Source organism: Phytophthora sojae, assembly GCF_000149755.1.
Source record: "Phytophthora sojae unplaced genomic scaffold PHYSOscaffold_1, whole genome shotgun sequence".
Taxonomy (NCBI): Eukaryota; Oomycota; class Peronosporomycetes; order Peronosporales; family Peronosporaceae; genus Phytophthora; species Phytophthora sojae.
This window is the reverse complement of record NW_009258115.1, coordinates 5638829-5663959: the sequence shown is the minus strand read 5'-3', so window position 1 is coordinate 5663959 and position 25131 is coordinate 5638829. Positions and strand designations below refer to the sequence as shown.

At 55.4% G+C, this 25131-nt stretch overlaps 11 protein-coding genes across 11 annotated transcripts; 5 read left to right on the top strand and 6 right to left on the bottom strand.

Moving 5' to 3' along the window:
* Positions 1-434: 434 nt before the first annotated feature.
* On the top strand, positions 435-1605 carry PHYSODRAFT_248374 (hypothetical protein; the record flags this gene model as incomplete). Its single annotated transcript, XM_009517174.1, has 3 exons — positions 435-792; positions 868-944; positions 1030-1605. The coding sequence occupies 3 exons, from the start codon at positions 435-437 to the stop codon at positions 1603-1605; spliced, it is 1011 nt and encodes a 336-aa protein (XP_009515469.1).
* Positions 1606-2703: 1098 nt separating this feature from the next.
* On the bottom strand, positions 2704-2955 carry PHYSODRAFT_468031 (hypothetical protein; the record flags this gene model as incomplete). Its single annotated transcript, XM_009517173.1, has 1 exon — positions 2704-2955. One exon carries the CDS (start codon positions 2953-2955, stop codon positions 2704-2706), a length of 252 nt encoding a protein of 83 aa, XP_009515468.1.
* A 546-nt stretch (positions 2956-3501) lies between these two features.
* Positions 3502-4211, top strand: PHYSODRAFT_284211 (hypothetical protein). Its single transcript, XM_009517172.1, has one exon. It carries the CDS (start codon positions 3515-3517, stop codon positions 4085-4087), a length of 573 nt encoding a protein of 190 aa, XP_009515467.1. The 5' UTR covers positions 3502-3514; the 3' UTR covers positions 4088-4211.
* Positions 4212-4445: 234 nt separating this feature from the next.
* PHYSODRAFT_466552 (hypothetical protein) lies at positions 4446-4943 on the bottom strand (the record flags this gene model as incomplete). Its single annotated transcript, XM_009517171.1, has 1 exon — positions 4446-4943. The coding sequence occupies one exon, from the start codon at positions 4941-4943 to the stop codon at positions 4446-4448; it is 498 nt and encodes a 165-aa protein (XP_009515466.1).
* Positions 4944-6501: 1558 nt separating this feature from the next.
* Positions 6502-11295, top strand: PHYSODRAFT_353490 (hypothetical protein). Its single transcript, XM_009517170.1, has one exon. The coding sequence runs from the start codon at positions 6519-6521 to the stop codon at positions 9159-9161; it is 2643 nt and encodes an 880-aa protein (XP_009515465.1). The 5' UTR covers positions 6502-6518; the 3' UTR covers positions 9162-11295.
* A 143-nt stretch (positions 11296-11438) lies between these two features.
* PHYSODRAFT_284209 (hypothetical protein) lies at positions 11439-13570 on the bottom strand. Its single transcript, XM_009517169.1, has one exon. It carries the CDS (start codon positions 11783-11785, stop codon positions 11447-11449), a length of 339 nt encoding a protein of 112 aa, XP_009515464.1. The 5' UTR covers positions 11786-13570; the 3' UTR covers positions 11439-11446.
* Positions 13571-13744: 174 nt separating this feature from the next.
* On the bottom strand, positions 13745-14749 carry PHYSODRAFT_475840 (hypothetical protein; the record flags this gene model as incomplete). Its single annotated transcript, XM_009517168.1, has 5 exons — positions 13745-13860; positions 13938-14147; positions 14251-14322; positions 14410-14601; positions 14686-14749. Coding segments are annotated over 5 exons (654 nt in total), but the record flags the coding sequence as incomplete, so codon positions are not given.
* A 478-nt stretch (positions 14750-15227) lies between these two features.
* PHYSODRAFT_248762 (hypothetical protein) lies at positions 15228-18145 on the top strand (the record flags this gene model as incomplete). Its single annotated transcript, XM_009517167.1, has 2 exons — positions 15228-15398; positions 15488-18145. Coding segments are annotated over 2 exons (2829 nt in total), but the record flags the coding sequence as incomplete, so codon positions are not given.
* On the top strand, positions 18010-21503 carry PHYSODRAFT_284208 (hypothetical protein). The gene has a single exon (XM_009517166.1). It carries the CDS (start codon positions 19340-19342, stop codon positions 20492-20494), a length of 1155 nt encoding a protein of 384 aa, XP_009515461.1. The 5' UTR covers positions 18010-19339; the 3' UTR covers positions 20495-21503.
* On the bottom strand, positions 21466-22620 carry PHYSODRAFT_321864 (hypothetical protein; the record flags this gene model as incomplete). The annotated part of the gene is made up of 1 exon (XM_009517165.1): positions 21466-22620. The coding sequence occupies one exon, from the start codon at positions 22618-22620 to the stop codon at positions 21466-21468; it is 1155 nt and encodes a 384-aa protein (XP_009515460.1).
* Positions 22621-24062: 1442 nt separating this feature from the next.
* PHYSODRAFT_284207 (hypothetical protein) lies at positions 24063-24693 on the bottom strand (the record flags this gene model as incomplete). Its single annotated transcript, XM_009517164.1, has 1 exon — positions 24063-24693. A coding segment is annotated over exon 1 (542 nt), but the record flags the coding sequence as incomplete, so codon positions are not given.
* Between the last annotated feature and the right edge of the window lie 438 nt (positions 24694-25131).

Sequence of the window (25131 nt, the reverse complement as noted above, 5' to 3'; positions counted from 1 at the left end):
CCACACGTGCATGTGTATCTTGCTTGCTCCGCTGTCGCAGCAGATGATGCCTTCTTGCAGATTACGATGGCACGGATTGAGTAGGCAGTTGATCCTGCTTCATCGTAGCGAAGTTCGACACCCTAGCGGCCTGAAAACGTGCACTTATGCTCGACTCCCGCCTTTGGGTCAAATGTGGCGGCCCTGAGTCAGCTGGAGGTAAGATGGATGGCTTTGGCTACACTCAAGACCTTGTGTGAGCAAGGCGGCCTTGAACAAGGCCACCATGACGGGATCAATTGACCGCTGCACCACCTGCAGCTACTGCGACCGACTGGTCAGACATAAAACGCACTGATCCAGTCGGTCACAGGAGCGTCACCGTCGGCTCTGCGGCATACGAAGAACCGCGGTGAAGGGAGCACATCTCGAGTGACCTCGCAGCGTTGGCGAACATGGCGCGCTCCATCCCGAAGCCCAACCCGGTCCTGGACACCCTGCTGGTGAGCCTGCTCGTGTGCGAGCTGGGGGTCATCACGCACACGCTGTGGGACGACCAGCAGATGCTCGCCATCCTCGTGGCGATGGTCTTCGTGGTGGCGCTGGCCGTCAAAGTCACCAAGACCTCGTTCGCCATCGGTGGCGGATGGTTCTCTCGCACGTTCCTGCAGCACCTCGGAGACCCGTTGAAGAAGGCGGTGACCATGAAGAAGTGGTGCGACCAGTCGTGGCAGCTGGCCATTCACGTGTCCATGACTATCTTCGAGCTGTACGTGCTGCGCGATGAGACGTGGTGGCAAGATACGACGACCTGTACGTGGCCCACTTGTCCCTTGGAGAGCTTTGGTGATCGAGTCTAACTTGTTCACTGCTACTGACTTACTGCAGTGTGGAACCAGGGAACGGACACAGGCGTGTTCCCCACGCAGAAGTTTAGCACCAAGTTGCTCTACATCACTCAACTGGTACCGTGGATGACGCGAGCTCTTTTTGTTGACGACTGGCTGCTGACACATGGGCGGTGTGCACTTTGGTCGTTCGTTTCACTAGGCAATTTGGATCTACACGGCGTTCTCATGCAAGTTCCTGGAGGAGATCCGCAAGGACTACTTGGTTATGATGACTCACCACGTCGTCACGATCGCCCTCGTCACGTGGTCGTACGCCGTCGGCTTCTTGCCCGTTGGCGTCGTCGTGCTGCTCCTCCACGACATGACGGACATTCCGCTTGACATGCTGAAGATGGCCAACTACCTCAAGATGGAAGGCGTCCCCGGCTTGTTTACGAGCGAGATCCTCTTCGTCATCACGATCGTGCTCTGGTTCTACTACCGCATTTACCAGTATCCGACCAAGCTGCTTTACACGACGATGGTGGAGAACCGCGAGGCCAGCATGACAATGGCCGACGCGCACGACTTCACGCAGCTTTTCCCGCATCCCGGCCCTCCGTCCTGGCTGCTTTTCAACGTGTTGCTCACCACACTGTACTGCCTGCACATTTGGTGGGGCCTCCTGCTGGTGCGGGTGCTTATCGGCGTGGTAACCAAGGGCGCCCACGATACGGCCAAGGAGGAGTACGAAGGCACGTCGTCCGACTCGGACAACGAAAAGAAGGACGAGTAGAAAGAAAGAGGGTATTGGTGCAGTGCGCGCACGAGAAAGAAGGCCTAGAGTTACGGGAGGACAACATCTAAGCGAGAAATGAAGTGTGCTGCTACATGCTTGCACTGGACAAACTTCAACCAATCAGTACCTTTTCAAATTATAGAACATCTAGATTAGAAGATTACAAATTTTGGCGGCAAATTCGGTTTGATTCGCTATGCCACCATCAGCCAATCGGCTTCGGCTTCACCTCGACAACGTTGCTGGGAGTGCAGTGCGTGGCGCGTGGGGTAATAGGCAAGTGAGCGGTCCGGCAACATGATGGAGGCGCTGGGCGACGATCCGGCCGTGGCGGTTGAGTCGCTGGTCACGGAGGACTCCATCGTGAAGGCGCTGCGAGAGATCCTCCCGTCGATGGACGCCGACACGGCGACGCTGAAGGCGGTGATGCAGAAGCTGGCCGTCCGCTTTGGCATGACTTTCGCAGACCTTAAAGCCCAGTGGAGACCTCGCATCAAGGCGCTACTGCCGGACTTGCTGGAGCTGTGCGCGGGAGGGGATGCCTCTGAAGCTGAGGACGGGAAGGATGAGCCTGCGGCACAAGAAGAAGACGAAGAGGAGGAGGAGGTTGATCTACGTCCCAGCCGGAAACGCACGGAACGCGCGACGAAGAAGCGCAATGCAGTTGTGGAGGAAAGTGAGGAAGAGGACGAAGACAAGGATGGTGCTAATGAAAGCGAGGCCAGTGAAGACGAAGCTAAGCCCGAAGAGGATGACGAAGATGATGACGAAGAGGAAGTCGCTCCAGTGAAAAAGAGAAGGACGGTATGGGCCCCTTTTGCTACTGCGATGAGATTTACGTTGCTGTGTAGAGAAGTTTGTGCTGATCGTAGGTTTTGTCATGCAATGCGTTGCAGTCTGATAACGGTCGCGCGAAGAAGCGGAAAAACAAGGAAGCGGCGCCACCGGCAAAAAAACCAAAGACTACCAAGCAACAGGATCCACCTGGACTGGCCTCGCTGAAAGAACTGGGCCGTGCGGCAGGCGTTCTCAAGTACGTGTTCAAGATTGATAGTAAATGTGCGGTAGCCTTTATGCTAACTACTGCTGGATTTGTCATCGTTGACTGATGTGCAGCCCGCAGTTGTACAGGGTTCTGAAAAGCGCTGCTTCGTCCGATGAGGCCGAGGAAATTCTACGCGAACGGCTGCATGATGCTGGGATTTCGTTCCAAGGGTCGTACCCTTCGAGTCGCGATATCAGCGCTGCTAAGAGGAAATACAACAAGGAGAAAGACCTGGAAGGCATCGACACGAGCTTGATCATCACGGGTGGTCGCTCGCGACGCGGAACATCCCAGCCCCGCATCTCGTACAAGGAAGAACGCATCAGCGGCGAGGAAGACAACGCCGATGATGACGACGATGACGAAGACGAAGATGCGGAAGATGAGGACGACAATGAGGATGACGCCGAGGAGTCTGCAGCCAGCGACTCGGGCGAGTCCGAGGCATCGTTTTAAGGCAGCAGATTTTGCGCTGCGCTGCTGTTTTCTGGTCGCGCAGAGAAGATGCATGTGAAGTACGAACGTAGTTGGCGCAACTAATAGAGAGGCCTTGCTTGACAAGCAAGTTACATGTTGAAGTCTTGTCGAAAGCAGGATACAAATCAAAACCTTCTAACCGGTTCAGGGTAGGGTACATGTGATAGGCCCGGTTCAACGTCTGTTTTGACTTAGAATATATGGTCTGTGCTCCTAGTTTGGGGAAAACGTGTTTTTCCGGCCTTCACACTGGTTTGGGAAATACAAATCTGTGTGGCGCACACAGCGTTCAGGTGATTGGTGGTGGGCGCGCGAGGCCGTTTGGTCTTGTGTGGGGCGACAGCATTTGCCGCGCACCAGTTTCCAGAACCCGAACGTGAAGCAATGCCGTCCTACAGCCAGGAACCTGAAGACGCTCAGCGCGCCGCCAAGGCCCGCGGCTCGCACCTGCGCGTGCACTTTAAGCACTGCCGCGAGGTCAGCCACGCCATCAAGGGCATGCCCCTGAACAAGGCCAAGAGCTTCCTCCAGGCCGTGCTCGAGTACAAGCAGGCTGTGCCCTTCACCAAGTTCACGGGCGGCTGCGGCCGTCACGCCCAGGGCAAGCTCCGCGGCGCCGCTGGCGACAAGTGCAAGTGGCCCCAGAAGGCTACCAAGATCATCCTCGACCTGGTGAAGAACGCCGAGGCCAACGCCGAGGTCAAGGGCCTGGACACGGACCTGCTGTACATCTCGCACGCTCAGGCCAACGCCGCCATTAAGCAGCGCCGTCGCACCTACCGTGCCCACGGCCGCATCGGCCCCTACATGTCCAACCCGGCCCACATCGAGCTGATCCTGACGGAGAAGCGCGCTAACGTTGCCAAGGCCGCGGAGGAGGCCAAGCCCGTCAAGGTGTCCCGCAAGCGTCAGGCTCAGCTGCGCCTCAAGTCGGGCGGCGGTGTCCCGGCCAACTAAGTTGCTTTCTTCCTGAAACACGAATGGTCAGTCTGGATCGAGCGACTGTAGACGCGAGGGGGTGGCAAAAAGTTGCTAAAACTTTTTAATACAGCCTTGCCGAGAAATGGGTTCTACTGATGCAGTGTCTGTTGCCAAGAGAGCAAGCGCGTTTCCAGTTCGTCTTCCGTGCGGTGTGGATGGTGGCCTCGCGGGGTATCATTGTGGATTGCCTTGATGCGTGCAGGTACAGGTTCAGCAGCGGCGGGTGATGTCAGGGCGGCGGGGACTAGCGAAGGAGGTGCGACGCCTGCGCGGCGTAAAGGGGACTAAAGCGATCAGCCGTGGAACAAGCGGGGAAATACCGGAACTGGACAGACTAGGATGGTGGACCAGTTTGCTGGGCCTCGATGGATACAAGATCACCGACGACAGCGTTGCTGTGTGTAGCAGCGAAGACGGAGGATAGCAAGTCGACCCAAGCCTGTAGTCGATGCCTGGACGGGAAGTGAACTACCCACACTTGCAGCGTGCTCGGGTCCTGCACAGTCATCCACCACTTCTTTGCTCCGCGGGCGCTAGTCTCCTCGACTGGTGTGACGAGGCTGATGCTGTGGAGACGCATCACGTGCTTGAAGTTGCCGTAGTGCAGAAGGTGCTGGACTTGATCGAGGTGCAGGTGCTGCAATCGCTTCTGCATCTTCGGCACGAAGAAGCCCACAGGTTCTGCGATGTAGAGCCACTCGCTGCCCGCTGCGGGATCATGTTCGCTGACGACGCTGTCCTCTTCGCCTGTGTCGGTGTCGTGATCCGACTTCAACCTTGACGGACAAAGCGAGGAAAAGCGTCGTCGCCATATCGCCCCAACACCAAACATAGCACGCGGTTGCTAGCTCGAGTCGTCGACGTCGTTGTTACACTGAATGCATCTTTCCAAATACATCGCAACACCATGCCAATCGCTGGTCCCCAAAAAGCTTTCGCCGCCTTCGAAATGCCTTCAACTGCGCTACGGGTAGGTCACTCGAAATAGCCCTTGGGAATGAAAAGCTTTCATCAAAGATGAACACAATTGAGCCGACGAGACTCAATTTGTGCGCCAAGGCGCACCTATTTTTACATTTTACACACAATTTGGGCTCTTCAATTCGACCTAATTTTTGGCGGGAGCCGCCGCGAACCACTCGCAAACGGAGCGCGCAAGATGAAGCAGAAGACGCAGAGCTCGCTGCTGAGCTTCTTCAGCCCGCCGTCGTCCGAGGGCGCGTCGGCCAAGAAGAAGAAGGCGCCTGCTGCCGCCGGCAGCAGCAACGGCAGCTCTAAGAAGAAGGCGACCAAGGCGCCGGCCAAGCGCGAGTCGCTGGGCAACACGCGCAAGAAGATCGACTTCTCGCCCAAGCTGAAGCAGAAGCCGGCGACCAAGGAGGCAGTGGAGAGGGCCAGCGATGACGTGGAGATTGAAGACACTGAGAAGCCGGCTACGAAGAAGAGCTCCAAGCGCAAAGCCTACGAGGATTTCCTCGGTACCGACTCGGAGGAGGACGAAGAGGAGCCCGTGAAGGCTCAGGAGAAGAAGCAGCAGGACGCGGAGAAGGCGAAGGAAAAGAGCAAGGAGCCTGAAAAAAAGCGCACACAAGTCCGCCCTGGCAAGATCATCATCCAGGACGACGACGACTCGGACGAGGAGCCGGTGGCGCCAGCGTCTCGACGTCGGACGACCAAGACAGCAACTCGCAACGCTGTGAGCAGTGAGGAAGAGTGGGAGCAGGACAGCCCTGAAGAGGGCGGCGATGGCGAAGAGTCGGAGTTCAGTGCTGCGGAGGAGGAGCCTTCGGATGACGACGACGTTGACGATCTCGTGGACGAGGAGTCGGAGGAGGAAGCCCCGCCGCCCAAGAAGCGTCGCAAGAGTGCTCCGGCGCCAAGCAAGGCAAAGAAAGTGTCTACCAAGTCATTCCTGTCACCCCCACCCGCGGGCAAGAAGAAGGCCAACAGCGCTACTCCGTCGAGCGGCAAGAAGTCTGCGCCTCTGGCTGATGGCCCCGACTTGCCCAATTCAGTAGCGGGTGCTGGCAATCACATTCACGACTCCCTGCCCTGGCTGCATGAGAAGCGCCGCGATATCAATGATAACACAGCAGACTCGCCGGATTATGACCCTCGCACACTGAAGGTGCCGCCGGAGTTCTTGAAAAAGGAGACGCCGGCGATGGTGCAGTGGTGGGAGGTCAAAGCGCAGAACATGGATACGGTGCTGTTCTTCAAGGTCGGCAAATTCTACGAATTGTTCCACATGGATGCTGACGTTGGTTTCAAGGAGTTGGGGCTCATCTACATGAAGGGAGATAAAGCTCACTCTGGCTTTCCAGAAATCGCGTACTCTAAAATGTCATCTCAACTGGTTGCGAAGGGCTACCGCGTTGCTCGCGTTGAGCAAACGGAAACTCCCGAGATGCTGAAGGTGCGCAATAGCTCGCTCGCTAAAAAGGCGAAGGTTGTTCGCCGTGAGGTATGCTCTCTCCTGTCGATTGGTACCAACACTGTCAGCTTCCTGGACGCTCCAATCTCATCTCAGGACCAAGTGTCGAAGCATCTTCTCGCGCTAAAGGAGGCTTTCGACCCCACACAAAAGACTGTTCGCTTCGGCGTTTGCATGGTGGATTGCTCTACCGGCGCGTTCCAGCTGTCCGAATTTGATGATACTGAGCAGAGGGACCGTTTGAAAACGCTATTTGCTCAGTTTCACATCGTGGAAATTGTGACAGAGCGATTCAACATTTCTGATGACACGAAGATGACCCTCAAGCATTCAGCACCTGCTGCGATTCGCTCGTCACTGCGCGTGGGAAAGGAGTTTTGGGGTGCTTCGAAGACCATAGATGAAATTGAGCGTGCGGGGTACTTTAAGGAACATGGATGGCCGGAAGACGTACTGCACTTTTTGGAAGTGGATAAAGGCGTGAAGCCCGAGGGTCAACTTGCGATCAGTGCTCTGGGTGGTTGCATCTGGCACCTGCGACGTAGCATTATTGACCAAGAGCTGCTCTCCCTGTGCAACTTCAAGAGATACAAGCCTTCGGATGAGGAGGCACGAGAAGCACGTGCAAACAAGGAAGCGCTGTCCGCTGCTAAGGCCGAGTTAAACCAGCAGTATGTGGTACTGGACTCGCAGACTATCCAAAATCTGGAGGTGCTTTGTAACAGTTTCAACGGATCCCGCTCAGGATCTCTCATCGATATAATGGACAAGACCGTGACGAGCTTTGGTGGGCGAATGTTTCAGGAATGGGTGCTAAAACCTTTGTGCAAGATTGGCGACATTCAAGAGCGCCTTGATGCCGTTGAAGAGTTGGGCAACAGCGGCGACTTGATGATGGAAATTCGGGAGTTCCTCCGCAAATTGCCAGATTTGGAGCGTTTATTGTCGCGAATTCATGCGCTCGGATCTGCGCATCGATCCCAAGAACACCCGGACAGCCGTGCCATTATGTACGAGTCCCAGACTTACAACATCCGAAAGATCAAGGAGTTTCTCTCTGTCCTCAACGGCTTTGATGAAGCTATGAACCTCACCCTCGAACTGGGGCCTCGCCTGTCACAGTCCACCTCTCCAATTCTTCAGTCATTGTTGAAAAGGTACCAAATTGAGGACGGCGTCCAACCGGACATTAAGCACGGACATTTCCCCGATCTTACAGAGAAGTTGGAGTTCTTCAAGCGCAGCTTTGACCAAGCAGCAGCAAAGAAGAGTGGTGTGATCGTGCCCCAAGATGGTGTGGACCCCGAATTTGATGCAGCTTGCGCTGACATCGCTCAGATCGAAGCTGAGCTAGCAGAGTATTTAAAGGAACAGCGCAGTGCGCTTCGATGCCGAGACATTAACTACTGGGGCAAAAAGAAGGAGGACCGCTATCAGTTGGAAGTTCCCGAGAGCGCTTTGTCGAAGCAGCCGAAAGAGTATGAGCTGAAGTCTCGCAAGAAGGGGTACAAGCGCTTCCACACTCCCACGATTCGTGGCCTGTTGAAACGGTTGGCTGCAGCGGAGGATCAAAAGGAGGAGGCGCTAAAGGACCAGACACGTCGCATCTTTCACAAGTTTGACGAGGACTACAAGTACTGGATGAAGGCGGTGCAGTGCTTGGCTGTGTTGGACTGCTTGGTATCCCTTGGACTGCTCAGCAGCCAAAGTGAAGGCTATACAAAACCGGAGGTGGTGGCGGCGAGCGCAGCAAACGGAGGAACGCCTTTCATTGATATTGAAGAAGGTGTGCACCCCTGTGTTGCTGCAACTTACGGCAGTGGCGACTTCATTCCGAACGATGCGCACCTCGGTATTGAAGGTAAGGGCCAAATGGTTCTCCTCAGTGGACCAAACATGGGTGGTAAGTCGACGCTGTTGCGCCAAACGTGCGTACTCACGCTCATGGCCCAGATCGGAAGCTTCGTTCCTGCTGCCAAGTGTCGTCTCAGCCCCGTGGACCGCATTTTCACGCGGATTGGTGCGTCTGACCGCATCCTTGCTGGCCAGAGTACTCTTTACGTGGAGCTGGCCGAGACGGCGACGATCCTGAACCACGCTACCAGCCACTCGCTCGTGATCCTGGACGAGTTGGGACGTGGTACGTCGACGTTCGACGGCACTGCTATCGCGTACTCGGTTGTTGAGCATTTGCTGAGCGACATCCAGTGTCGAACCATGTTCGCTACTCACTACCACTCGCTGGTTGAAGAGTACGTGGGCAACGACAAGGTCTCATTGGGCCACATGGGATGCATCGTCGACCCGGAGAATGATCGCAAGGTCACGTTCCTGTACAAGTTGGAGGACGGCATGTGCCCCAAGAGCTACGGCATCAACGTCGCCATGCTGGCCAAACTCCCGGACGAAGTGGTCGAGTGCGCTGCGAAGAAGTCGGAGCAATTCGAGCGGTCCTTGCAGGCGAACTCACACACAGAGCTTGAGACTCTCCGGCTAGCGCAGAAGGTGAAGGAAGCACTCGAAGAAGGAGAAGCCGGTGTTGACAAGCTCAAGCAGCTCTGGCAAGAAGCACGCGCCGCCATCCGCGCTTCAAGTGTCGGCTCGCCAATCATGTAGCCCTCAAGCCAGAATCGACGCGCTTTTTCGTATCGGACCGAAACCCTGCGCTTGGCTCGACTTCTCAGTAAAGTTGGTAGAAATCATGACTTCCTCGTAGCCATCTGACGTCAGATGGCTACATACATCTATACCGAAATTAACGAAAAATCCGAAAATAAGCCGAGTTATCACTGCAGTCATTCCAACGCAGCAATGCGTCAAGACAAGTCGCTGGTGGAGCTGGCTGTAGCGGCGGTGGCGCTCTTCACACCCGTCCAGGAGATCCTCGACTATGTCGAGTACCTGCCCACAACCATTCGCCATCGGCTCTTCAAGGAGCTGTCCAACTTCCGGCTGCGGGAGATGGAAGTGGCCTGGGAGGCGGCTGCCAAGCTGGAAGCCCCAGAGCCTCGCGACGGATTCGACCCGCAAGCCGGCGACAAGTTCCTGTTCGACCGAGAGACGCAGCGCGTGTGGGAGCTCCGCATGAAGGCAGCAAGACTGGGCTACGAGCCGATCCCCATCGAAAACACGGCAGCAGCTCAGGGCCGCAGACGCAATCACCGGAACGTCTTCTGGGAGCACCAGTTCCGTACGCTGCTCAAGCTGCGGACACCGCTGGACCTCGCGGGGCCAGTCGACGTGTTGGTGGAGTGCCAGAAACTTTTCGTGGATGTTGTGGAGGTACTGAAAGTGCACGGTCGTGAGGTTTGTGAGGACAACGTAAAGCTGATCTTAGCGCTCGGACGACTGCGACGACTGGAGGTGCATCACCCAGAACAGCAAGGCACTCACTGGGAGTCTATGGAATCCTTGATGCAGGGTCATTCGCATCTCACAGAGCTGGGGTTCTTACACGGCAAGTTGAGCGACAACCAGCTCGCTCAAATCCGTGGCGCGCTGGCGAAGCCCCCCACCATGTTGGAAAAAGGTTTAAACTGCAGCAGGATCACGACATTGGAGCTGGTCTCTGTGAGAATTCGGCCTGAAGGGTTCCGCCAATTGGTATCACTGGTGGCGGAGATGAAGCAACTAGCCCAGCTGAGGGTGAGCAATACCATCACAGATTTCGAAACGAAGCTACTAATCGACGCAGCACTTTGCGCTCCAAAGCTGCAAAGGCTGTTCCTGGAACACAACGAGCTGGAAGTTGATGCATTCTTGGGTCTCTCGAAAATGCGAAAGCCGTTAGCATTGCGCCACCTCCGTCTCAGCGACAACGATGTGTCGCCCATAACGCTGGGGGCTATCTGCAGCGCCAGCATGGATGGGGTGCTGAATCTGGAGCGGCTTGAACTGACGAACAATGTGCAAATTGGTGATGCGGGTATACACGCGCTTACACCAATGCTAGCGTCCCCCAGTGCTGAGCCGACTGCAGTACTAACTCATTTGGATGTTCGCGGCTGCAATTTTGGCCTCGAAGGTGCCACGTCTCTACTGCTTGCGTTGGGCCAAAACAAAACGCTGAAGCACTTGAACCTCGCGCAGAACTTTTTCGATGTTGGCTTTGGTGACGTACTGGCAGACTTCTTGTTCACGAACCAGTCCGTCACAAATTTACAAGCGAACGGCGTCGGATTGGGTCTGGCAGGTGTGTCTGCTCGACTGCTGACGGCATTAGAGAGCAACACCACACTCACATCTCTTTCATTGGGGGCAAACCGGTTGAGAAACGACGGTGCATCTGCACTGCTTCGCTCGCTGATTAAGCGAGCACAGAAGAAACCATTCTCGCTGGTTGACTTGAGTGGAAATTTGCTCACATTGAGTGGACTAGCGATGTTAGCCGACATATTAGAGAACCCCACCAATGACACCAGTTCCCACTCGAACAACTCCAGAAGCGACGGTGAAGGGGGGACTCTATCCGACCGCAAGCGACGACGCACTAGTAGCTCGGACAATCGCGACAACTCGCTGAGTCCTTGCAACGCCAATAGCAAGCCAATCGAAGAGCTTTGCCTGCTCAATAACGACTTCCTCGGCGCTGATGAGTACGTGGGCGACAGCTCCAAGCTTATCGAGGCTATTCGTAGTCGCGTGGGTCACCTCAAGAGCAACGAATGGGCTATTCAGCACCAAGTGTACGACGATGAAGTGTAGGGCAAAATAGAATTCATGTACCATAACTCAAAAATACCTCGCTGTCTGGAGAAACCCGTTCATACCACAGCGGCAGCCAAAACTAAAGAATTTCTCACTCGAGGGAGCTATGGAGACCTTTTACTCAAAACACTCGCGATGTCCACGCACACAACACTCAGCGCCAAACGCACGACAGCACGCCTCGACTTTCGCACCTATCTGTCCGAGGCAAAAGAGCGCATACTCAAGTGCATGCCGAATTCGTGATCGACGTACTGGCGCTGACGCCATTCACGCTCTTCCTTCCGTTCCATGAGCTCCCGCTGCTTCTCTTGTAGTTCCGCAATATGCGATTCCAGTGAGTCGAGGATGCTTTGTAGTGGATGCGTAGCTCCCTCATGCTCGTCGTTCGACGTGGCGCTTTCATCATCAGCCTTGTGGCTTTGATAGTCGTCGTCATCATCTCCTTCATCATAGCCTTCGTCTTCCGCGTCGTCTTCCTCTTCTTCTTCCTCCTCCTCCTCCTCCTCGTCGTCGTCCTCATGCTTTGTCATTGTTGACTTCTCATCCAGTCGGCGCTTCTTGGCCAGATCAAAATTCTTTCCGTATTGATCGTCTTTACCTCGCTTCAATGGCTTCTTTGAACTTTCAGAACCAAAATGCCTTGAAAGCGAGTACGATGAATCTTCCTGTGTATGGCGGGCATCCTTTGTATCAGACTTAGCACTCGAACCCGACCCTGCGCATCGAACATAATCACTTGTCAGATTCTACATGCACTAAGCTCAACGCATGTCGTACGCAACACGCACAGGCGTTATCGGACGAACCAACAGATTGGTTATCGAGGCCGTCGTCATCAAGATCGGCATCAGCACCCGCCCCATCGTCCCACGTGTCCTCTTCGGTGGTAGCAAAGGAAGAAAAACAATATAAGTGAACCAACACCATCACAATTTAGTACATGAACTATACCTGGGCTGGACTGCTTTCCTGCCGTGATCGAGCTGTGTTCATCTGCGCCGTCCTCATTTCCTGTCTGAGGAGTTTGTGCTGCAGACCCAGGAGGAGTAGACCGTTCATGTTCACATTCGTCGACGATTGCATCCTCATTACCCGTCCGCGGTGTCTGGGCTGGAGACCCAAGAGGTGGAGATTGTTGGTGCTCACACTCGCTGGTGGCAGCATCTTCAAGGCGCGTTTCGGGTATCTGAGCTAGGGTCTCGCGAAGAAAGGGAGACCCTTCATCTTCAAACTCCTCGGTGACAGCATCCTCGAGATCCGTCTGCGGTATTTGGGCTGGGGACCCGAAAGCTGGGGATCCACCAGGCTCACAGTCCTGTTCATCTTCATCTATCATAGTTTCTGCTGCTCCATCAAGGTGATGCGGGTCAGGTATGTTCTCCTTGATTAGATCGCTTGGTGCTTCAACAGTGGCCGGAGCAGCGTTCACCACGGATTTTGGCAGACGCCCGTGCCCTTTTGCCTCTTGCTCCGAGGTTGCCATGCAGGAGTTGACATCGGGTGCCCTCAGAACAATATTCTCGAATCCGTTCAATGTGCCGAAACCTGCGGCAGTGATACACGGACCAGATTAGACCGGAGAGCTGACTGTATATATGTTCGAGAATACTCAGTAGCGTACGCTGCTCAAATTGAGTAAGAATGTGCTGGGCATCTGCGAAAAGATCTTGGAAAGTGACACCTGAAAACGAGAAGGTATCGGTTAGCTTTGATGCAAATGCAGGACGACGCAGTCATTCTCGTACCCGGGGTGAGGCTTGCGATCTTGTCGAAGAACGCAACAAGTTTGTTTGACCGGTATAGATCAATTGAGTGCTGCATGCATCGCAGCACGCTGTGGACAACCTTCTCTGTCCATTTGCATTGCTCCGCGATATCTCTTACGAAAGCTGCATAGTCATTCGCAGGCAATGTAGTCGCTGACGCCCCCTCACAACGTGCTGGTAGCGGCGCATTATACCCCGCGTTGATACCGGGGCCACTGTGGTGAGAAGCGTTTCTTGTACGCTGCACGCCTGCAACATGCACGCTTGCTGCCGCTGGAGCAGTGCCTCGTGCCGATGGATTTGTCACGACGACACTTGAGCTTGACGCCCCACGAGCTGTCATAGTTGCTGACCGAAGCTTAGGACGTGGTGACCAAATGTTTCTTCGCCGCTTTTTACTGCGCTCAGATGTGATCCTAGCGCCTGTATAAACATTAATCCACGACTGCCTGTCAGCCTGATAGTGTCAGGGTACAATAAAACAATCGATCTAAACTTTACGTACACCGCGACTTGATCGCTATGTAGCCAAGCGCGTAGGGGTCGTTCTGATCGCTCCAGTCTGGCCCAAACGAAGAAACGTGGCGAGTTGGCTATCATAGTCATCACAACTGCAGCACTCTCAGCCAAATCTACCTGCGTTAAAGATCTTGTACGCTTCCGAAGTCGGATCAAACACCGTGTTTGGTAAATCTACAAACATGATGTTCGAGTCAAATCATGTCAAAAGTACAAGAAAGCAACCGAGCACGTACTTGCAGCGCGAACTGATGCCGATTTTTTCCGGAATTTGTCCCTCATGTCGGTTAGCTTATTCATGCAGGATCCATCGGTTCGGTCTGATGTTAGAGCAAAACGCGTTAGCATGTGAGTTTTAAACAAGAACACCACTATAAGTGCATCCATAGTGCCTTACGCAACGCTTCCGCAACGTGTTTCACAAGGTCCGAGCTTCCAGTTGTCTGGATCTCATGGGTGATTCGAACCAGAAAGTCAACGAGCTTCTCCATGTCTTCCGATGACCATAACTTGGGAGCCTTGCTGGGCACGTCAACATTTTCTGTTCGCCGCGGAGGCACATCGGCGAATATCTCTTTCAGCAGCTCGTAGCGTCGGTTTTCGATTCCTTTTCGCTCTTGACAGAATAAAACAACACATCGGCGATAAGCTACATATATCGACGCACATGAAGAATATCCAGAGTGCCTTCGAAGACTTACGGCGTGAACCCCGACGCTTCTCCTTAATGTATATGTCGCGCAGCGCATAAAACTTGCTCTTTGTTTCTGCAACCGATTTGCCTGTTTCAAGATCGCAAGCACAGTAGCCACTGTCGATAAGTATCCCCTGAGGACCAGGCTACACAAGAATGACTGGTGACTCCCCACCCCAAAATTGAATCCGCTTGAAATACACATCTTGGCTTTGGGGGAACAGCTCTCGGTACTGCTTGGCCTTCTGTAGGAAGCGGCTGAGCTCGTCCGGCAGCCACAGTCCGCCGGCTCTGTTCTCTGCCAGTTGATTGATCGACTCGTAGATGTGCTCGTAGACGTACACCTCCTGTCCGCTTGCCACAATCACTGTATCTCCACAATATTCATGGTCAAATGAGCCTCATCAACGCCCTACCGCACAAAAACTCTTATCTCCCAAGCCCAACGCACCGTCCGTGCGGAAGTTCTTGGTGCTGAGCATCAGCCCGAACTGGCGCATCAGCGTCCGCGCAATCTCCTGAATCTCCTCGGCCGTTTTGTCTACGACCAGCCGCGCCCACAATGCATCAAGAGCACAGCAGTATTAGCTCCAACAGCCCGCAATATCCACGAGATCACACCACGGTCTCCGATAAATCGACCGTCCGTCGCACCTGGCAGCTCGGCGCGCACCATCTCGGCGAAGTGGCTGTCCGAGGAGTAGATGTAGAGGAGCAGGTGCTCTCGGAAGAGCGTCAGCAGCGCCAAGACCTGTGCGTCAGTCCACCCTGGTAGCCGCATGGGCATCGTCGATCTTGACCCCGTTGGCGATGCCAGTTGATGCGCGGACCTGAAGCACGAGAGGAGGGGTAGGGCGGTTGTATTTTTTTTGCCAATCACAAAAACTGGGTGTACTCAAAATAATAAAAAAATGTGCACGGACCAAAATCGCGTCGCAGCACCAAAAGGGGGCCACTTTTAGTGCGGGGAATTGGACCAGAGCCGCCGCCGCCATGTCGGACGCCGAGGAGGAGCCGAGCAACCAGCGCGCGCTGCTGATCCCCGTCAAGAACTCGGAGCAGGCGGTGGAGGTGTTCGTGGACGAGCTGCCCGAGGACGTCAACGACATCATCGACATCCTGCGCGCCGAGGTGGCGCCGCTCGACGTCTGGCTGCAGTTCGCCGTACGTGGCGTGGCGCCTACCGAAGGCATGCTACAGTCGTAATAGGGAGCGGTTAGCTCACGTTCACTCTCTCGCATTTTGCCCCGCAGGTGGAGTACTACAACCAGGGCCATGTCGCGCAGTTCCAGGAGATTCTGGCGGTGGCCTCGGAGCCGGGTATCGAGGAGATCTACAAGGACAACGCGTCCCGCATGTGCCGCATCAAGTTCTTCATCGCGCTCGCCAGCCACGCAGTCAACGCCATGTGGAACGAGGAGGACGAGAAGAAGCGCGAGGCCATCTCACAGCGCGCCGTGGGATTCTTCCAGCGCGCCGATCGCCTGGATCACCAGCACCCCATGACGCTCGTGGGCAAGGCGCTCATGTTCATGGCCAAGAACGAGGACGACCGCGCCGACAGATTCGTCAAGAGCGTGCTCATCTCCAACAAGACGAACCTGCCCGCCATCCTGGGCAAGGCACTGCTGCTGTACCGCAAGAAACAGTACAAGGACGCCAAGAAGCTCTATCTAGAGGCCATCAAGCTGCACCCGCGTAGCCCGCAGGCTGCTAACATGCGCATGTGCTTCGCGTACTGCTGCTACCATTTGGGAGCCGTGGAGAAGGCGCGTGCGGTCATGCGCTACACGGCGTCCCTCGATGAAACCAATGTGGATGCTGTGATTGCCAGTGCGTTGTGGCAGCTTGCGAGTCAGAGCCGCGAGGAACGCGCGGTCAGCATTCGCGACGAAAGCTCACGCTTTATGATGATGATTCACCACGCCCACGCGATTGACAAGACGAACCCCACGGTTCTGAACCACTTAGCGAACCACTACTTCTCGCAGTGGATCCCGCTGCCTTGCACAGTGAGTGTGGTGCGTGGATCGGCTGTCGTGTCCACGTCCAAGGACATTTCCAGTGAAGTATCACCGGGACAGATCATCTGTATCGGTGACAAGTATGTTGCCTACATCAGTCGTGACGAAGACGCTGTGTCATCGTCCGGGCTGAAGCTTGATGGTCCGTATCGTGATGAGTCTGCAAGCGCTACGAACATTGCACGAAAGGATTACGATAAGATGTTCACTCTTGCTGGCAACGCCTTCCACAGCACTAAGATCCCGGAAATCCGGTCTGAGAGCTGTTACCTGATGGGACGTGGTTGCCACGCTCAGGGCAAGTACAAGGACGCTTACAGCTACTACTTCAACGCCGGACGCCTCTGGCCCAAGTTCGTACTCCCATGGTTTGGTCTGGCACAAATGTACTACGAACGCAAGGAATTTACGAAGGCCGCGTCTTACTTGGAAAAGGCAAACAAGGCATACCCGGAAAACGTGGAGATCCTGTCGCTACTTGGCGATATCTACGGTAAGCTGGGCAAAAAAGACGAGGCCGTTGTGTTGCTCCGCCGTGTCGTAGAACTGGAGCCAGGCAACGTGGAGGCTCTGATCGGTACAGCTGAGCTACTTCACGGATCGCCAGAGCGCAAAGACCAGATTATTGCGATCTCTTCGTATATTGCTGCGGAGAAGGTGATGAACAACGCCTCTGAACGCGTGCCGATGGAAGTATACGTCAACCTTGGTGTGCTTCAGCAACGCGTGGGCAAGACGGCTGATGCTATCAATTGCTTCAAGAAGGCACTGAAGCAACTGGGGGACGATAGCAGTGCTGACGAAGAAAGCAAATCGGAGGAGGCTGACGCTTTGGCGGAGGAGAACTCCATTCCCAAACCATCGGAGGCGAATGTTACGATTCTGTACAATATGGGCCGGGTGTACGAGGAAATGGGCAACCGCGACCGCGCCAAGAAGCTGTATGATGCGATCCTCGAGGTATTTCCTCGGTATACCGACTGCTTGCTGCGCCTTGGTTGCATGCTGCGTGATCGTGGCCAAGATGCCGACGCGATCAAGATGTTTGACAAAGTGCTGGAGGTCGACCCGACGTGTGCTGAAGCCTGCTTGCTGCAGGGTAATATTCATTTGAAGAAGCGCGAATGGGTGTTTGCTCAAAAGAAGTACGAAAAGGTGATGGGGATGCCTGGTCTGAAGAACGACCCGTACGCTTTCTTGTCGATGGGTAACATTTTCATGAGCAACCTTGGCGAGAAGAACCGCTACACCAAGAACATGTCGCTGAGTGAAGTTTACTACAAGAAGACGCTGGCAGCCCACCCGCACAACATCTACGCCGCAAACGGACTGGGAATTATGATTGCTGAGAAGGGCAACTTTGAGCTGGCCAAGCAGATTTTCTCACAAGTTCGAGAGGCCAGTCCGGACATGCCAGACGCCTGGATTAACCTTGCGCATATCTTCGTAGCCGAAGAGCGCTACCAGGAGGCCATTCAGCTCTACACCGTGTGCCTGACCAAGTGCTACCAGGGACAGGATCTCGAGGTTTTGTTGTACCTTGCTAAGGCCTACTACGAGTCGAAGGACTTCCCGAGCTGTATTTCCACGCTGTCTCGTGGACTGCACATGTACCCGAACGACCTGCGCTTGTGGTACAACTCGGGTCTCGCTCAGGAAGACTATGCCGTGACAACGTTGGGGCAGGAAACTGTTGCTACGCGATCAGGCAGTGGCAGTGCAGTGCCGCAACAGCGAACGATGGCCGACGTGCAGCGTGCTATCCTTGATCTAAAGCGAGCACAACGCATCTTCTGCTTCCTACTGCAGCAAGCCGATGCAGCTAGTAGCTCAAGTTCCGGCGAGAAGAAGAAGCACCACAACAACTTGCCTTTCGATAAGGAGAAGGTATCGGATCACGAGAAATTCTGCGGCGACACCCTCACTAAAGCTAGCTACCACTTGGAGTTCGAACGGCAGAAGGAGGAGAAGCGCCGGCTTGAGATTGAGGCCCAGCGCAAACTGCTGCGCGAGTACGAGGAGCGCGTGGCACGCGAACAGGAGGAGGCTCGTGTGAAGGAAGAAGACACACGCAGACGCCACGAAGATATTCGACTCAAGCAAGACGAACGTCTCAAGAAGCTGCATGAAGGGTGGAGTGTGCGTGAGCGCGAAGAGGAGGAGAAGGAGAAAAAGGTTGTCAAGAAGAAAGGAGGCAAGAAGCGCAAAAAAGCGGACGACGAGGACGGCGGCTTCATCGATGATGGCGAAGACGAGATGGATGAAGATGGCGATAACAGCATGTCGATAGAGGACATGAAGAACCGCAATCCGAAGATGAAGAAGCTGCTTGAGAAGCGCAACAAGCGTGCACGCGTGGAATCTGGCTCAGAAGACGAAAAGGACGACCCCACTGGTCTGTTTGGCTCCGATTCCAGCGACGACGAGCAGGAGTCCAAACCAAGTGGCGCAGACAAGGATGACGACGACAAGGCCACCGATGCTCCGCCTGCTGAAGAGGTCGCGGAACGTGAGGCCGAGAAGAACGAGCTCTTTGGTTCTTCGTCTGATGAGGAGTAAGCGGTATCTTGATTCAGGAACGAAGACAACCTCCAGAATGGTAGGAGTTGTATGCTTACTTCCCTTTGCTGCATACAACCTTTTGGTTGAACTTGCTAAAGTGGCTGGAAAGGAGGCCAGGTTCCAAAGCCTTCGCCTATCGACAAGTGTTTTTCTCGCACAAGTTGCCCATTCAAACATGAATTTTCACTTGAGCTTTGTATGAATGTTCGGGTTCAAAATGGCGCGCACTGGAGATCGAGTTGGCGCCAAAAACCCACCCGGTCCTGATCTGATTGGCCGGAAGCGGGCGCGCTTGATGACCCGAACCCGATTTCAAACCGGCTGGCCGCTCACTGAGGAAAAAAGCGCGGGAGTGCGCACCGAGTTGGGCGTTGTTGGCGCGCTCGCTCTGCCTCGCTTCCTTTGCCCATACAGAGCGTAGACCCCATTGCTGGTCATTCCGGATTTGGCGCTCGACCCAGCAAGCGACTCAACTCGACTCCTCTCTACTTCATCAACGCGCCCACCCGTCTCGCAGCAATGGTCGCAGCCTCGTCGGAACGCGCCGCGGCGGACAAGTCGCCGGAGCAGCCGGAGCAGGAGCTGAGCCCGCAGTTCGTGGAGGGCTTCGTCAAGGGCGTGAACGTGAAGGACGAGAAGCAGGAGGAGGAGCAGCCGAAGCTGGAGATGTCCGAGTTCAAGCGCAAGGAGGTGAGCGGCGAGCTGCCGACGGAGCCGTTCCTGGTGGAGAACCCGAACCGGTTCGTGCTGTTCCCGATCCAGGAGCACGACGTGTGGCAGATGTACAAGAAGGCGGAGGCGTCGTTCTGGACGGCCGAGGAGCTGGACCTGGTGCACGACCTCAAGGACTGGGCGAACCTGACGGACAACGAGCGGTTCTTCATCAAGCACGTGCTGGCCTTCTTCGCTGCCAGCGACGGCATCGTGAACGAGAACCTGGCCATGAACTTCAGCAATGAGGTGCAGGTGCCGGAGGCGCGCTGCTTCTACGGTTTCCAGATCGCCATCGAGAACATCCACTCGGAGGTGTACTCGCTGCTCATCGACACGTACATCAAGGACGCGGTGGAGAAGGACCACCTGCTGCGAGCCATCGAGACGATCCCGTGTGTCAAGAAGAAAGCGCACTGGGCGCTCAAGTGGTGCGACCCGCGGGTGTCGTCGTACCCGGAGCGTCTGCTGGCGTTCGCTGCTGTGGAGGGCATCTTCTTCTCGGGCTCGTTCTGCTCCATCTTCTGGCTCAAGAAGCGCGGCCTGATGCCTGGTCTGAGCTTCTCGAACGAGCTGATCAGCCGCGATGAGGGCATGCACACGGACTTCGCTTGCCTCATGTACTCCAAGCTGGTGAACAAGCTGCCGGAGAGCCGCGTGCACGAGATCGTGCGCGATGCCGTGACCATCGAGCACGAGTTCGTGCGCGACTCGCTGCCTGTGGAGCTGATCGGCATGAACTCGTCGCTGATGTGCCAGTACATTGAGTTCGTGGCCGACCGCCTGCTGTACTCGCTGGGCGTGTCGAAGATCTACAACGCGAAGAACCCGTTCGACTGGATGGACATGATCTCGCTGCAGGGCAAGACCAACTTCTTCGAGAAGCGTGTGGGCGAGTACTCCAAGGCCGGTGTGGGTGTCGCGGCGGAGGAGCAGGTGTTCACCCTGGACGCCGATTTCTAAGTACGTGCGTCTGTAGAGTGAATGGGTGGGTGGGTGGGTCGTCGTTCCGCGTCGGCCGTCGCGCGCCATGCAATCCTTCAATTCGCGTGGCTCCTGAAGTCTTAAAGGTCGCAGCGGCAGTGTTCATAGCCAGCTTCGTTGCATATTTAAAAATTACACGCACGTTTGACAACGCTCATCGCTATCGCTTTCTACATGTAGTACCTTAGTAAAGGTATCCACTTGTTTCAATTGTTTGCTGGTAGGCTAGACAGTTCAGATTGACTTACATCAAATGTATATGGACAGGTATATGGCAGTGAACGGACTCGTTTAAGTAATGGTCGGTACGGCTCACTAATTCCAACATGCTCGTTTCAAAATGCTGCGTGGTACAATATCGGCCGCCTGCTTAGCACTCTTAAAGCTCGGAAAAATATTCCAAACAACACTGGTGTCGACATTCGTGAACTCATGCATGTACATGTACTGTGGGTGGAATCCCGTCATCTTGTGAATTCGTGTATGGCCAACTCAGAGACTTCAAGTTGGAAAAAAGTAAGATGGAGATATAAGTCTACCGCAGATTTGTACAAACTCTTTAACCATTTAAGAGTTAGTTCTAAGCAGGCCGATCCATTCAACCGATATTGTACCACGCAGCATTTTGAATGGAGCAAACGAGTCCGTTCACTGCCATATACCTGTCCATATACATTTGATGTAAGTCAATCTGAACTGTCTAGCCTACCAGCAAACAATTGAAACAAGTGGATACCTTTACTAAGGTACTACATGTAGAAAGCGATAGCGATGAGCGTTGTCAAACGTGCGTGTAATTTTTAAATATGCAACGAAGCTGGCTATGAACACTGCCGCTGCGACCTTTAAGACTTCAGGAGCCACGCGAATTGAAGGATTGCATGGCGCGCGACGGCCGACGCGGAACGACGACCCACCCACCCACCCATTCACTCTACAGACGCACGTACTTAGAAATCGGCGTCCAGGGTGAACACCTGCTCCTCCGCCGCGACACCCACACCGGCCTTGGAGTACTCGCCCACACGCTTCTCGAAGAAGTTGGTCTTGCCCTGCAGCGAGATCATGTCCATCCAGTCGAACGGGTTCTTCGCGTTGTAGATCTTCGACACGCCCAGCGAGTACAGCAGGCGGTCGGCCACGAACTCAATGTACTGGCACATCAGCGACGAGTTCATGCCGATCAGCTCCACAGGCAGCGAGTCGCGCACGAACTCGTGCTCGATGGTCACGGCATCGCGCACGATCTCGTGCACGCGGCTCTCCGGCAGCTTGTTCACCAGCTTGGAGTACATGAGGCAAGCGAAGTCCGTGTGCATGCCCTCATCGCGGCTGATCAGCTCGTTCGAGAAGCTCAGACCAGGCATCAGGCCGCGCTTCTTGAGCCAGAAGATGGAGCAGAACGAGCCCGAGAAGAAGATGCCCTCCACAGCAGCGAACGCCAGCAGACGCTCCGGGTACGACGACACCCGCGGGTCGCACCACTTGAGCGCCCAGTGCGCTTTCTTCTTGACACACGGGATCGTCTCGATGGCTCGCAGCAGGTGGTCCTTCTCCACCGCGTCCTTGATGTACGTGTCGATGAGCAGCGAGTACACCTCCGAGTGGATGTTCTCGATGGCGATCTGGAAACCGTAGAAGCAGCGCGCCTCCGGCACCTGCACCTCATTGCTGAAGTTCATGGCCAGGTTCTCGTTCACGATGCCGTCGCTGGCAGCGAAGAAGGCCAGCACGTGCTTGATGAAGAACCGCTCGTTGTCCGTCAGGTTCGCCCAGTCCTTGAGGTCGTGCACCAGGTCCAGCTCCTCGGCCGTCCAGAACGACGCCTCCGCCTTCTTGTACATCTGCCACACGTCGTGCTCCTGGATCGGGAACAGCACGAACCGGTTCGGGTTCTCCACCAGGAACGGCTCCGTCGGCAGCTCGCCGCTCACCTCCTTGCGCTTGAACTCGGACATCTCCAGCTTCGGCTGCTCCTCCTCCTGCTTCTCGTCCTTCACGTTCACGCCCTTGACGAAGCCCTCCACGAACTGCGGGCTCAGCTCCTGCTCCGGCTGCTCCGGCGACTTGTCCGCCGCGGCGCGTTCCGACGAGGCTGCGACCATTGCTGCGAGACGGGTGGGCGCGTTGATGAAGTAGAGAGGAGTCGAGTTGAGTCGCTTGCTGGGTCGAGCGCCAAATCCGGAATGACCAGCAATGGGGTCTACGCTCTGTATGGGCAAAGGAAGCGAGGCAGAGCGAGCGCGCCAACAACGCCCAACTCGGTGCGCACTCCCGCGCTTTTTTCCTCAGTGAGCGGCCAGCCGGTTTGAAATCGGGTTCGGGTCCTTTCAACACTCATCATCGTCGACACGAGTACTGTATGCTCATGTCCTGGTGTCCGCTCCTGATCCCGTCCGACACATGCACGTAGCTGGCATGGACCGGGATAGTCGCATTTCAGAAGGACAAGGTGACGAGGAAAGATTCGCCTAAGCTCGTATGTGTTTGGCTGCTTCGGCTGAGTAACGATGAGTCATAGGTGAATGGATCCGTAAGCTTACACGTTTTAACGCAACACACAGTGCTGTAGCTATTGCATCAGCAAAAAACGGATGAGTTGGTCCCGAAAACACCGAGGAAGATCCCTTCAATTCATATAGTTCATTTTTTTTTCTTATCGGAATCTGTGCGGCTTGGTGAAGACGCGGTGGATATCATCGAAATAAAAAAGTTTGCAGTGAGCTTACTGCTAAGAGCTACTCGGATTGCGTATGTTATGACACGAGGAAATGGCTTTACGGTTTGCTTTGGTGTGCTATATCTATTTTACGCTAATGAAGCTTGCACATGCACGAAGACGGACACTTCCTATCGTGGCCGCCCCTGCACGGACTCTTTAGCTTTACAACGGCTTCGGTGAGAGCTCGCTTGACTCTGCAGTTCTGGTTTACTTGGAGGCAGTGGGAGCCATGGACACCGAGTTCATAAAATCCATGTTCAGGCCTTCATCGTCCTCATCGTCGAGGCCGTCAATGTCGATTATACTGCTTTCGCGGGGCTGCACGGACGAGCGTTCGCTGTACGCTCCAATGGAGCTACGGGTGAACTTGAAGTGCTTCTTCTCCGTCGTACGCGTTGGGCTGCCGGAAGAATCATCGCTGGCGGGTGGCTCGCTAGCAGGTTGCTCTTCGAGCTTCCGTGCTTCTGAAGCATTCGAAGACGCTGTTGAAGACGCCACGAAAGAAGTAAAAGCTTCCTCCTCCTTCTCATCTTCACCCTCCACATCGTTGTACTCCACTCCATGCGCCGCTGCGGCTGGTGCCGGCATAATAAATTCGTCAACCGAAGGAGGAGACGGCAGGTCGCTGCTAGAACTGGTCGATGATGCTCCGTCGCTGTAGCGCAGCTCGGCCTTTTCCGAAACTTGTTTCGGCGTAAGCGACCTCTTTGGCTGAGGACGAGGAGGGCTGCGGCGCTGCTGCCTGTTGTCCACCTGCTTCGTCGGACTCACGACCGGAGGTGTGTACTTCACGGTGCTGCCCACGAAGCGGCCTTCCTGATCAACAGGCATCGTGTTCGACACCGGGTGGTAGTTGATGAAGTCCTTAACGTCCATCGTGTCGCGGATCTGCTCGTTCGTTGGCGAAGTACCAGCAGCGCCACCGGCGGCGCCGCTCCCTGCTACCATATCCGTCGTGAGCCAGTCGCGGACGCCCGTGAAAGGGAAGCCGCTGCAAGTGGGGCACTTGGGCGTGGTAGTGAAGGTGTGCGAGGCGAGCATGGCGATGAAGCTGCGCAGCGCCTTTTTGCGGTAGTTGATGACGACGGGCGTGACGCTCGTGAAGACGTGCTTGCGCGGGAACTCGAAGAGCTTGAGCACCTTCTCGTAGTTGCGGCACCCAGGGCACTTCTTGTCCGTGTTGGCGAAGAACTCGATCAGATCGTTGCGGAGCTTGAGGAACTCGGAGAAGCGGCGCGCGACCTCCCACACTTGGCCCGAGCGGACGTTGACTACGCGCACATGGTAGCGCACTTTGCCGCCCTCGGTCGAGTTCACGGTCGGGATCTGCACGCGCACGAGGCACTTCTCGTCCACGCGGCCCTGGTCGCCGTTGCGCGAGTAGGCGTAGCGCGACGAGGGGTTCATCGGCGGCTTCTTTCGGGAGGCGTGCCTTGGTCAGTGCACACCAGCAGGCTGGAAGGCGAATGGCGCATGACAGCGAGATCGCGCCGTGAGCACGACCAGACGTCCGCTTCGCGTTCGTATGGAGCTCCTCGAGTAAGACGTCAGCGGTTGCAGCTTTTGATTGGCGTTGGTCCCACCTTCCCCCTGACCCCTGGTTCAGAGAGCCAGAAGTGACTTGGTGTTTGTATGCCGCCAGCTGGGTGGAGCCGGTTCAGGCCGAGCTTGTGTGGCTCGGCGTGTGACGCCACCGTTACGCAAAAATTGCACAGACGCTGAGGCTTTCGCCGCCCGCACAGAGCGCTTGGCTCGAAGGCAGCTGGCCGCCGCATTAGCGGCAGTCAAGCAACGCTCGCGCCGTTGTACATGCACACATGTCCTACAGGAGAGCGCGCCTGCGCGACGCGCGCGATTTCCGAGTCGTACGAGCTCGTGGCGATTGAGACCGATC

Coding starts and splice junctions, on each gene's coding strand:
- PHYSODRAFT_284211 (XM_009517172.1), top strand. CDS start 3,515: ATGCCGTCCTACAGCCAGGAACCTGAAGACGCTCAGCGCGCCGCCAAG.
- PHYSODRAFT_353490 (XM_009517170.1), top strand. CDS start 6,519: ATGCTGAAGGTGCGCAATAGCTCGCTCGCTAAAAAGGCGAAGGTTGTT.
- PHYSODRAFT_284209 (XM_009517169.1), bottom strand. CDS start 11,785: ATGACAAAGCATGAGGACGACGACGAGGAGGAGGAGGAGGAGGAAGAA.
- PHYSODRAFT_284208 (XM_009517166.1), top strand. CDS start 19,340: ATGGTCGCAGCCTCGTCGGAACGCGCCGCGGCGGACAAGTCGCCGGAG.